Raw genomic sequence first — 13,276 nt, 5'->3', positions numbered from 1 at the left:
GCTGGATCTGCAGAGTGGTCTGCCCCCTCAGCTTCAGCAACTCACCAAGCTATATTGCATGCTGCCTTATTAGGGAAGTGTACCTCTGTGCATATAATATTTTCAGCTTGTGAGGCTGTACCACATGGCAGCACGTGCTTCCTAGCCTAAACTCCTTGGGTGTAATATTTTGTACTCCCACTAGGTGTGAAAATTCCTTTATTAAGAAAGAGATGACATAATCCAGGGATTGAGGTCTCTTGCTCAAAGTTTTTTGAAGTGCCATATGAAATTTCTTAATGTGAAGTGTTGTAATGGGAACCATCAAAAAGAAGGTAGACACAAACACAATATGGCCAAGGAATTTGTCTTGTTTAAATGAAAGATTACTCCCAACATCTGCTGCATTTTGTCATGAAGAAAAAAATGAGCAGATGGTGTGTGAAGCAATCCGATCCTTCTCGACAACAGTACTGAATATTCTAACCCTGACCCATTCCAATAGCTAATATTCTCCTTAAGTTTATCCCACAGCTCTCCTCAAGTCATTCCTGATCCTCCCCTAAGGGACTCTCTCATAAACACCCTCCTAAAATTCCACATCATCACCATTTTTTTTGGTGTGTAGACTTACCATTCCTTCATGCATTCTAAACTACAGAGACATAATCACTATGGGATAACCGTTCTTGAATTAGGATATCTGTTCCCACTATACACTGGACAAAAACACATCCAGAATTCTATTTTTTTTTTGAAGAACATCTGCAGCAGTTAGTTAAACCTCTCAAGACCCAGCACATCATTCAGCTTTCACTGTTTCTGTCTCTACTATGGAGCTTGGAATCTCCCAGGATGCTGTAAACAGACAAGCAAAGATACATTTTAATTTAATTTATAACTGTATTCCAATGAGTTTCACACAGCATCAAGTCTTATTAATGAGTAACGAAAAGACTGTCTCCAAAGGGACTAATGGTCAGCAGGATGGCAGAAACAAAGGGCAAAAAATAAAATGTAAAAGAAGGGTGGGTCAGAAGTGAAGTCTGAACTAACAGGGTTTAGGACAACAAATAAATCACAGTCACAAGGTCTCCAAAAGCTCTGGATGATGTGATGGCAACTTAACAAATAACACAAGCAATCACATAATGCTGCCAAGGACAGACATGACACATGAATAGTATATTCTTCAGACTAAGGCAAACTCTGTCACCTGCTTCCTTTGTTAGACAGATGTTGAATATCACTAACAATTTCTCTGATGAATACCATCAAGCCTGGCTGAAGACGACTTCTAGTCAATATGTGGCTTTTCTAGCACTTCTATTTATAACATTTAAATTGCTTGATCACCTACAAAATGGAATGGGGAGGAGGAGGGGTCATCCTGAAAGGAATGCAGTCTTTAAGGTGCTGACATTCACAGGCTTAAAACTAGTGCTATTCAGAAAAAATCAAAAATACTGTGATCTGCTCATGCAATAAAAACACAGAGCAATATTGTCCTCAGCAAGAGTAACAGGTTAGCAATGCTGCATTTCTGTTTAATTACTAAATTAAGAAAAGTTTCATCCTTCATTAGGTTTATTTTAATGAGTAAGTGACTGTCAGCCTCCAAAGTCACATTTTCTTTTATTACCAAACACCTAGGAATAAAGTAGGTAGAACTCCTTAATTTATTTCTGTAAAAGGAGAAAGCATTTGATTTAACCACTGAAACGTATTTCAGAATTTATAACTCAAACCTACCAATTGGAGTACTATGTCTTGGAGCACGTTTTAGCTGGCCAATCAATGGTGGAGTAGTGCTGGTCAAAGGCTGAATGACATCTCCATCCTTTGGCAAAGTAAACTGAAACGGATTATCTAAAATGAGATACAAAACAAAACCAAAAAAAGGTTCTAACACAGTTAACATCCAAATAATGCTCATACTACAAACCTGTACAAATGAACAGGTCCAGCAAATCTGGACAGAGATCAACTACTCAGTGTGGTCAAATTCAATCATACTGGGGGCGTGGCCAAGGATGAACACAGGATAGCAGCAGATTTCTTCAGCTCCACCAATTACATTACACTGACAGGAATTAATTACTTAAAAATTAATTTATGAAGTAATTTTCTTTCTAAATATGTTTGTTTTATATATTTCTTGAACTATATCTAAAAAAGAAAGGAAATTTTAACAATATTCCTATCAGAAATCACTTTGGAAATTTTCCTGTCAGTTTCTCTGTGTGAAATGAGTTCCAGTAAGACAATTTCTCAAGACTCTAGCATCAAGAAAGAACTTCAGTCTCTGATAACTACAATCCAGCAACTTACTGCCAAGATGGATAAACTGGATACTAAAATTGATACCTTCATAGAAAAAACTACAAAACAAATAGACTTGTTACATATAGACTTGCAACAACAGAAGATCCAGATTACAGGCATATAGGAGGCTGTAAATGACATGGAAAATAGAATCCAAGAAGAGGAAATCAACACTGAATTTTTGCTGAAACAAAATACACATCTACAAACAAAGCTTGATGACCTGGAAAATAGATCTAGGCGCAATAACATTAGGACTTTTTGGAATGCCAGAAAATATTGAAGGTAACAATATTACTTCTTTTTTAACAGCATGGCTCCCTAAAACTTTAGACTTACCAGAAGCATTCTCCTTTGGTATCGAAAGAGCCCATAGATCTATAGCTAATACTAACTCTAACAAAAAGTATCCTAGATCAGTTATAGTTAGATTTCTATCATCTTCTGATAGAGATGGTTCTTAAATCTGCTTGGGCTAAAGCTCCTGTTAAAGTTAAAGTTAATGAGACAACTGTGCGTTTTGATAATGACTATTCTGCCTTGGTAATAACTAAAAGAAAAGTATTTCTACCATTAATAAGGGAGCTAAAAAAAGCACAGTTTAAAACCTACCTTCTGTTTCCTGCCGAGCTAAAAATCTTCCTTCCTGATGATCCTAAAATTTTTGATGACTTAGACTCTGCATTGCTGTTTATCAAAAAAAATAAGATTCTGGATAAAATAGAGGAAATGGAATGGGCTAGTCCTTCATTATAGAGGTTGGCAACTGAAACTTCGTGGAAAACTTCAGAGAAGAAGAAGAGACTAAAAAACAAATGACATGTTCTATGTTTTTTTTTTCTTCCTTTTTTTTTTCTCTCATCATTTTTCTTCATTATTAATCTTTTTAAATATAGTTCCTGCATTTCCAGAAAGCCACAAATATTCTGAAAAAGATTTAATCAAAGTTATTTTCTGTGCGCAAAGAAATGTTTGTTTCATAATTATTCAAAATATCTGAGGAACTAATAACAAGCTATTATTCAATTTGTTTCTCTTTCTGAAAAAGAGAAGTAAGGTTAGTAATTTGATACATTTTTTTCTTTTTTTTTTTTTCTCCTTTTTTTCTTTTCTTTGTTTTAAACAATGACATTCTATTTAGATTATGTAGTGGGTAAGGGGTGGGGAGGGCAGGGAGAGAAGTGTAATGAAACTATGATAAATGGAATAATAACTTATTTATTCCTTGTAAAAAAGTTTATATGTTGTTTAAATGCTATTGCTAATTATACTTTCTTGATTATACTGCTTATGCTTGTTTACAAATAATCTGTCATGCTTTAATTAATAATAATTAGAACTAAATAATAGTAAATAATATGTTTTATTTTCATCTTTATTAATATAAGCAGTAAGTAATATTCCATTGTAAATACTTTTTATAGCTTCCTTTTACATTTTTTCTATTTCTGCTTTACACTCTTTTATTTTCTACTCTCTTTTTCTTTTCTTTATTCTTTCTCTTTATTTTTTTCATATTAATATATAGAAATGCTTTTGATCATACAGGCACAGTAAATAATAAGATTTGTATAAAAATTGAGTTGGGGCAAAAATATTGAGTTTTATTACTTATTAATAACTTTGGGCTTAATTTCACTTACATAGAGGCTGTAATAACCTGTAAAATACATTGCGAAGGTTTTGTCATGTTTAGATGTATTTATACTGCTAAATGAATGTTTGTCACTAGTTTTTAACAAGATTCCCGCCAAAATGTTAAGGGAGACAATTTGGGATGTGGGTTACCTCGTGAACAGTGTCCTCGAGTTGTTTTAAAAGCTTCAACTCTCAGAATTCACGCAGAGAAGCTGAAAGCAGTCAATTTGACCTTTGACCCAGAAATCACACTGACACATCGCAGATTCAGGAAGAACACTCTACCAGGAAGTAGAACTGCTGCAAATGCGACTCTGTGAAGGAAAATGAAATCTTTAACATTTAAATGTGAGTTATTTTATATAATTACTTAAATATTTATGTTATAATTTATAAAATGTCAGTTATAATGATTTTAAATGATGCAGTTTCTTGTAGTAAGCAAATGTCTTATTTTAGAAGGCAAAGAAAGTGAAACATTTATACAAGTGTTTTTGAAAGTTTACTTGACTGCAGCATACTAATTTATGTTAAAAACTTATGATCTAAACATATATATTACTATAACTCATTTAATTAATTTGATTGACAAGCATAAATAACTTTATAACTCTATTCTGGAAGAAGTTGTCATGTGATATATTTTAAAGCAGCAGTATAGATATACAAAATACAGATGGCTTTCTTTACAATAATGCAAGTGTTTCTGAGAATTTGCATAACTATGCAGTATGATTTATAACAATTTCTATAAATATAATATTTTATTCTACTGACAATAATGAGTATGAGAAAAAAGCTCATATATAAGTAATTCAAGGTTTTTTTTGGAAGCTGTTAACTGCATTTACATGACAGAAATAGATGCATCTTAATATATGTAATGTCTGAACCATATTAGCCAAAGTTGTCGATTTAAATGAATATTAGAACTTATTTTACATACTTTGAATAAATTAATATGTAAATATGCCTTCCTTTTTTTTTTTTTTTTTTCTCCTCTCTGTCTTTCACTCTCTCTCCCTCTCTCACGTCTTTTATTTCTCTCTCTCCTCTTGGTTCCTAATATCAAGTTTATTTGAATGCTATTTGAATACAAGTGTATTATATTAAATAGATGTATATAGTAGTATGAATAGTTTTTAAAAAAAGTTTATCTTAGTTTATATGATGCTGTTTTATCAAATGTGTAGTCTTGTCTTGCTAGATAATCAAATTGAAAGTTGTTAATTTAAGTTAAATATAACCAGTATTAAATTGATAAGGTGGTAGCTGAGGTACTGCTGCTTAGGGTAGGGGGTTAACTTGAGTGGTAAATACTACTCTAAGTTGGAGTTTTTAACTCCAGGCTGGATGCAAGGTTTAATCCTTACATTATTTTCACTTGTTCATTGTTGTATGTATATAGTTCTGACATCCACAATACATTTTGTAAACTCATTGTCACTACAAACAAAATTGAATCTTATACAAAATCCCATAAGAGATTCAATAAATACAGCTATATTTAAAGGTACACCTAAAGGAGGAGATGTAACATTACTTATTTTGTTAATCATTATTTTGATCATAAGATTCTTAAGTTTTAAAAATGCCAAATGACATCTTTAAAAGGAATTTCTTTAAACATTAATGGATTGAATAATCCGTGTAAAAGGGCAAGCCTAATAAGATACATTAATTTACATAAGGCCAACTTAGTCTTCCTTCAAGAAACTCATCTCTTGAAAAAAGATATTGATAAACTAGCCACAAACAAATATACAGTATTGGTTAGTTCAGAGCACACTCAGAAAAAAAGAGAAGTGGCTATTTTATGGAATAAAAGTATACCCATTCCTAAAACCATTAAGTCTTATCAGGATGATAAAGGAATGTTTTGTATTGTTACAATACAAATTAATGGGAAGACTTACACATTAATTAATGTATATTGGATACCTGGAATTGGTATTAATACAGTGAAACACCATCTTGATAAGATCATATCATTCTCTATAGGAGATATTATTTTAGCTGGTGACTTTAATTGTATACTACATGAAAGTGACACTACCACTATAGGAAAAAGAAGAATTACATCTAATGCAAAACATTTAAATGATTTTGCTAATTCTTATCATTTGAATGATATTAATAATCAGATAGATTCAAAATCATTACCATACACCTTTTTTTCTAACAGATACAAAACTTATTCAAAAATAGATAGGGTCTTTATTTCTAACCAGATGGTAACAGATTTAATTAACTCCAAAATCATTTCATGTCCTATATCTGATCATAATTCAATTGTTTTTGAGTTCATGATAAAAAATACTCACAATGTTCAGATCAAAAGGATACCAGCATACTTAACTCAACTAAAAGACTATAAAGAATATATACTTTCAGAAATACAACATTTTTTGGACATAAATAATACTCCTGAAGTCTCCATTGTCTATGTTTGGGATGCCTTAAAATCATATCTATGTGGACAAAGTATCAGATGGTATAATAATAAAAGGAAATCTTGGGATAAGGAATTGTTAGATATTCAAAGTAAATTAGACTCTTATACACATAATAATAAAGAAAATATTATGGATAAGAAAGTCATTGAAGAAATAAACAAACTAAATGAGAAATATAAAGACATTTTAACTCATAAAGTTAAAATAACTTTAGAGAAATACAAGTTTTTGTCTTACTCAATAAGCCCCAAATACTTACATAGACTTAAAAATAAAACAAAAAGGTTGAATAAACAAAATCATATCAAAGAAATCTTTTCTCTAAGGAAAAAGAAGAATGTTTCTAGTCTACCAGAAATACTAGATGAATTTAGAAATCACTTTCACAAAATTAACCATAATAACATTAACATGGAACCTAAAGATAAAATAAAGGAGTTTATAACCACAAACATGAATAAAAAGCTTAATAAACAACAGATTAAACTATTGGACAAAAGTATTTCATATACAGAGGTTATTACACAAATAAACAAGCTTAAATCAAACAAAGCACCGGGTAATGATGGTATTATACCAGAGATATATAAAATCCTTTCTAAAAGTACATACTCATTAATACATAAGGTTTTTATTTTGGCCCAAACTAAGTTAATAACCCCCCCATCTTGGCAATATACATTTATTTCGCCAATTTTAAAACCTAATAAAGATCCAACTAGATGTACTTCATATCGGCCCATCTCATTACTTAATGTTGATTATAAAATGTTTAAGAGTATTTTTGCTGATAGATTGAAGACAATCATCCCTGGCATTATAGATATAGATCAGACAGGCTTCACTGTAAATAGAAATACTTTTGATAATATAAGAAGAACTTTAACATTAATTGATTTTGCAAATAGGAAAAAGAAAGATTTAACACTTATTAGTCTTGATATAAGTTCAGCATTTGATTCAGTAAGTTGGGACTATCTGTTTACATTACTGAAGTGCACAAACTTCTCAGATGCATTTGTAAATCTAATTGAGCATTTAGACAAAGGAACATTGGCTTATATTAAGGTAGGAACATATGTCTCACAAAAAATACCCATTTTTAAAGGTACAAAACAAGGGTGTTCACTCTCTCCACTATTATTCACTTTAATAACGGAGCCTTGGGCTAATTTGATCAGAAACAGTACTGACATAGAGGGTTTTGAAATAAATGAAAATACATCTAAAATTCAACTTTTTACAGACGATGTTCTAATTACATCAGCAGGATCTAATTCTTCAATGCAGTCTCTATTTGATAAAATGATGAATTTTAAAAGTATTTCTGGTTTAATATTCAATGAAGAAAAAACTAAAATACTACCTATATATACACGAAAAAATATTTTCATTAGTGATTTTACTAAATATGTACCCAATTCAGGTCAAATAACTTATTTAGGTATAATATTATCTAAAGATATTAAATCTATTATATATAATAATTATAATACCTGTTTTCTTAATATACAAAATCTTTTTAATACCTGAAATAATATGTTTTTTACTATGGAGGAGAGACTTACAATTATTAAAATGATAATATTCCTCAAGATTTTATACTTAATACAATCAATAATACTTCCACCTACAAAAATAATATCAAAAAACTGAATACACTAATGTTAAATTTCCTATGGGCACCTAACAGACCTAGGATTGCATTAAAGAAACATACTAATAACTGGTCTCAAGGGGGTATTTCTTTTCCAGACTTTAATTTATATACTATCTCTTCTATTGTAAAAGTTATTACTTTATTAATAGATCAGTCAAATGTTGCAAAATGGAAAGATTACTGGGAGCTAATTAGTATGCACTTCATGAAAATCTCCTTAACACATAAAAATATGATTGTAAATAACTCCATGTTATGGTTACTAAAGGAATTTTGTACTTCACCTATTACACCTAAACATATAGTTAGTTACCCATTAAATATTATTATTAGCTATCGTAACTTTATATTCATGCACCCTAAATATAGGGAATGGAATTTTATTATATTCCCTATAATGTATACTCAGGGTATGCTTTTGTCATCTACTTCTGAAGGAACTCATTTAGCTATAGATAATGATCTAAAGTACTGGTATCAGTTGATATCTGATAATAAAGTTAAAAATCTAGATTTCTTGAAACAAGAATTTGATCTAAGAGAAACTTGCTGGTTAGAGGTTCAGACCTTTAGACAACATCTCATTAATAAAATAGATCTAATGTCTATAACAGTTAAAGAATCTATTCCAACACTGATTGATTACTTGATATTAAATTTACAACATAAAGTTTCTGATAAAGGTAAGCTTTCATACATACATAAAATTATCAGACAAGAAACTTTTTACAGTGTAGATACATACTGGAATTATTTCACTTCCATTAATGGGGACCCACCAAATCAACAAGATAAAAAGTATATATTGGAATCTGCCTATAAAACTACATCTTCCATTGTCTGGAGACTTTTTACATGGAAATTTTTACATAGATCTTTTTATACACCTTTGATGATGAATAAAATAAATAATAAAGATAATCTATGTAAAAGATGTAATGTAGAAATTAATGCTGACTAGGCTCATATGTTTTATGACTGTATAAAATTGAAAGAATACTGGAAGTCAAATAATTAATTTTTGCAGGCTCCTTTTACAGATAATTTCATTATTTCTAAATCTCTTATATTATTCAACACACCTGTACCTCAAAGTGTTAAAAAGGTTAAGCTTCCCTTGTTATGGTCTATTCTAGCAGTGGCTAGGAAAATAATAACCAGAAATTGGATTTCAGATACACCTCCTTCGTTCAATGAATTTAAAAATGTTATGAATACAGTGTGCCATATGGAAATAAACACAATAAGGTCAAGAACAACTAGAAAAACATCTTATTATATTGTATGGGATAATTTACAAAACCTGTTAAAAAAATCTTAATTTCAATAGCATGGTATTTTAGTTTAATTAATTGATCTGATTGTAGTGGATGTCTTTGTAAATACTTTGGTTGTTTTGTTGAATGTTATAATCATATCTATTTTTAATTACTTGTATAAAATTGTTATGATATTTCTCTTGTATGTTAAAACAATAAACTTGTTTTGAAAAAAATAAAATTCAATCATACCATTAAAATAATTTTAAAACTGAATGTTTCAGAAGAAAAAATACATTCTTAAGTTGCCTTATAAATACAATAGGCATTCCTTATAAAGTTCACTTTAAAACTATATTTTGGCAACTGTCTTCCCCCACCATCCATCAGGCCCTCTACTTCCTTGCTGGCACATTCATTTCTCTTCTCCTCTGGAGGACAAATGATTCTAAGCCTGGAAAGCAAAGCTGGTGAACTTGGGTGCTATCTAGCTAGGAATTTGCATATTTGTAAATGTTCCTAGAGCTCTTCCCCTACTGGACAGCAAAACACAGTACAATTCTTGTTATACTGACCCCTGTGTAGGTGTACTCTTCCTCACATCTCTGTTGACTGGGCTCAGTGCAAGTACTCCATGGCTGGACTTGATCTCCTGAGTCCCTGTACATATGGTGAGCACATCTGACCTTCCCTACAGGAAAAATGCTTCTGTGTCAGGATGGGGCCAATACCCTTTCCCCAACACAGCGATCCAATATCAGCTTCTCAGTTGTACCTTTCCTGCTCATTTCAACCTATGTGCAGGTGCTAACAGGACCTTGGTCATCCAAGAAGGAAACTAAACATTTTGCACTTTTTATGCAACAAATAAACATTTTAAAACAGCTAACTTAAAAGCATTATTAACATCTGCAATTGCTATTTCAAGCATTTTTCATCAAAATGTTTATTATTGTTGGTTTGGCAGTATAGAACTCAGCATACACAGGTTTGTAAAGTTTGTGTCTATTTTACATCACATTTACATTAAGTGGTTTTGAGATTCTTGGTTACCAGCCAGAACTTGTGCTATCATAGCCCAATTTCCACTCAATGAAAAATATACTTCCTAAAGCTGTCGAATATCCAGAAAACCTAATTAACTACAAATTTACAAACTATATCTAACACACACAGAATACAGTCTTGAGGACTCCTGACATTAAACAAGAAACATGCTCCCCCATCTAGTATACCACTAATTACTTGTGTTTCAATTTCTGTCCTAAATTTACTAGCAGCAACTTTACAGGCAGTTCTACAGCAGGAAAGAAAAAGAAAAGTCTATTAGCAGTCCTGTTGTCAGTTTATGCCCATCCTACAGCTCACTTTGTCACTACAAAGGAAACCACTTCCAGTTTAAGGATAATTCTGACAGTATCAATCCAACCTGAACTTTAAGGACACAGCAAGTGAAGAAAAGGAAAACAAGCTGGTTATTTGCTGCACCTCTGCAAAAAGCTTTAACTCAATCACACAATCTAGGAGCACGAGGGCAGGGCCACAAGTGCAGATGACTAATGACTCTCAGACTACTGATGATGAGAGTCACAACTTAAATAGGAATGTAAGCAGGGACACTAAAACTATGCAAATTGTAACTTTTTTACAGGATCTCAAATAATCCTTGCTGTGAGCAAAAACTGGTTACATCCTTTCTAAGCCCTGTCACATCTTCAAATTTTTATGGATGACCTTTGAAAGTATCCTCAGGAGTCCATAGACATTTGAGTACATCTTTCTTGTATCCTCTCATACAAACATTTAAAAGTCAAAAAGTGCTGTGCTATACACCCTTTCAACATATATTAGTGTTACTACATGGAGTTTAATAGTCATGCACAGTTTAATACTTGCCATGTTCTGACCCTACTTGAACTGCAAGAAAATGCAGTAAAATACAAGATTACAAATGTCTACTTACAATAAAGATTTGCTAACAAGATTAAAAAACCCCACAAAATAATGACAAAGGAGTAGCAACAAAGAAAGTGGGGGTAGAGGAAAGGGGAAGAAAATGATGAACTGATATAGTAATTGCCTGTACATCTGTAACATCTTACTTTGTGTCACCCTTTGAAGTAGTGAAAGAATACGATGGAGAATATCGTAATATTAAAAGTGAGGCAGAAAACACAGCTCTGGGGAATGGATTTATGATAAAATATTCTGAAGGAAAAAACTTCAAAATGATATCCCATTCCTATACTTTAATAACTCTGCAATGATACTTTGAATAGGTATTCACAACAATGACAATACTGAAAAACAAATACTTATAGGGGACAAATCCCTGAAACTAGAAGCAGTCATCCTCCTTCTTCTTCTGGCTTTTCCCAGGTTAGGGGTCGCCACAACAGATCACCTGTCCACTACTGACTGGCAGTAGAGATTTACGGTGTCAAGTTACCAGCCCGGCGTCCAACCTTCCAGGGAAGGCACACTCACGCCTAGGGCCAATTTAGAGTGTCCAATCCACCTACAGCATGTCTTTGGTATGTGGGAGGAAACCGGAGCACCCGGAGGAAACCCACGCAACCACAGTGAGGACATGCAGACTCCGCACAGAAGGCACCCCAGCTGAGGATGGAACCGGAGGACCCCTTGGTGTAAGGTGACAATGCTAACCGCTGCACCACCGTGGCCACCCCAGAAGCAGTCATCCTTCTAGTGCTCTAATATTTAACCACAATGGCCGAATAGCAATTGGCATTCTGTACACATGTACTCACACACACAACCAGTGCCTCTAATCTAAGACAAACAAAATTAACTGTCACAGTTAAAAAGCACTATTGTTTTAAAAAATGAAATGAACTGCTTTAATAAATTAAATAAATCAAATTAAACTGAGTACTATTTTAATTATGGCCACACCTTCAACCTAATGCATGGAATATAAATAACAGAATATCAACTAGATCACCCAACTAACCAAAACATCTATGTCAAACAGATACATTTTCACATCAACAATTCCTTTACAAGGATTCCCTATAATGGGATTTCATTCTCATCATCAGTAAAAAGCAGGAATTTTCTTGGAAGATCTAATGCTTGGAGTACACATGTTCAGAGCTGCTGAATGTAGTGATGTCATGCTTTGACAATATAAGTACACTTAACTCCCAAACCTGCAAGTTTTTTCCATTCACTTAAAAGCACATGTTCTACAAATCAAGAAAAAAAGAAATGTTGACACTTACTCTGCTGACTAGTAATATACAACAATGCACTTGCCTGAATTACAGAGAACTCTTAACAGCACAGGTTTGATGGAGGGGCTGTCTACAACATGGAGATCCCAGAACAGAACACTGTTCTTTTGCTGTCCCCCTCCTCCAAATCATCAAGCCTCATTTGCAGTTCCAGTGGCTGACATTGCTTCACAAGATGCAAGAGCACAACTTACAAGTCCATAATTATGCTCAGTCTGGAGGGGGCACTCTACCATCAGGGAATAGCGCCATGATCCTGGGAGCACTGAAACAACATAAATACCTATCTTCTACCTGAAGAAGTTCAAATTAAACTAGAGCTGACAGAGTATCAACCAGAAAATTAATGTCTCTTGAATTAATTAACTTGGCAGTACTTGTAAAGTTCAAAAATATACTCTCTTACAGATGTAACATTTATGAACTGTGATATATTATTAATGAAACAAGAGAAAAATGTACAACCAGAATTGAACATCATATGGTGGAGCTAACCATTACATTTGTTAAGAAGACATTTGGGTGAAATTAACCGATTTCTTTATATATTATGATTAGTTTGCATGTTTGACATGGGACAGGCTTGCAAGTATTTTTAGATGGAACTGGGTAAAATAAGAAAAGATTTTTTTTTTTTTTTGGAAAAAGATTAATCTGGAAATGGTGACGTTCAACTACTTTGCAATCAAGCTTACCACTCAC

The 13,276-nt window shown here is 32.5% G+C and overlaps 1 protein-coding gene across 4 annotated transcripts in view; it reads right to left on the bottom strand.

Moving 5' to 3' along the window:
* Positions 1-13,276, bottom strand: part of TP53BP1 (tumor protein p53 binding protein 1) — a 1,265,047-nt gene that overhangs the window by 610,194 nt on the left and 641,577 nt on the right. For 3 of the 4 annotated variants that reach the window (XM_044077533.1, XM_044077532.1, XM_044077535.1), the window contains exon 13: positions 1,732-1,848. The exons of the other annotated variant lie outside the window; for it this stretch is intronic. In XM_044077533.1, coding sequence (XP_043933468.1) covers positions 1,732-1,848 — 117 coding nt within the window. The remainder of the gene's footprint in view (positions 1-1,731; positions 1,849-13,276) is intronic. 4 annotated transcript variants of the gene reach the window in all.

This window comes from Protopterus annectens, chromosome 7.part0 (genome assembly GCF_019279795.1).
Source record: "Protopterus annectens isolate FY-2018-M chromosome 7.part0, PAN1.0, whole genome shotgun sequence".
In the NCBI taxonomy this organism is placed as follows: Eukaryota; Metazoa; Chordata; order Ceratodontiformes; family Protopteridae; genus Protopterus; species Protopterus annectens.
The sequence above is the reverse complement of the archived record's forward strand: the minus strand, read 5'-3'. Positions and strand labels throughout refer to the sequence as shown.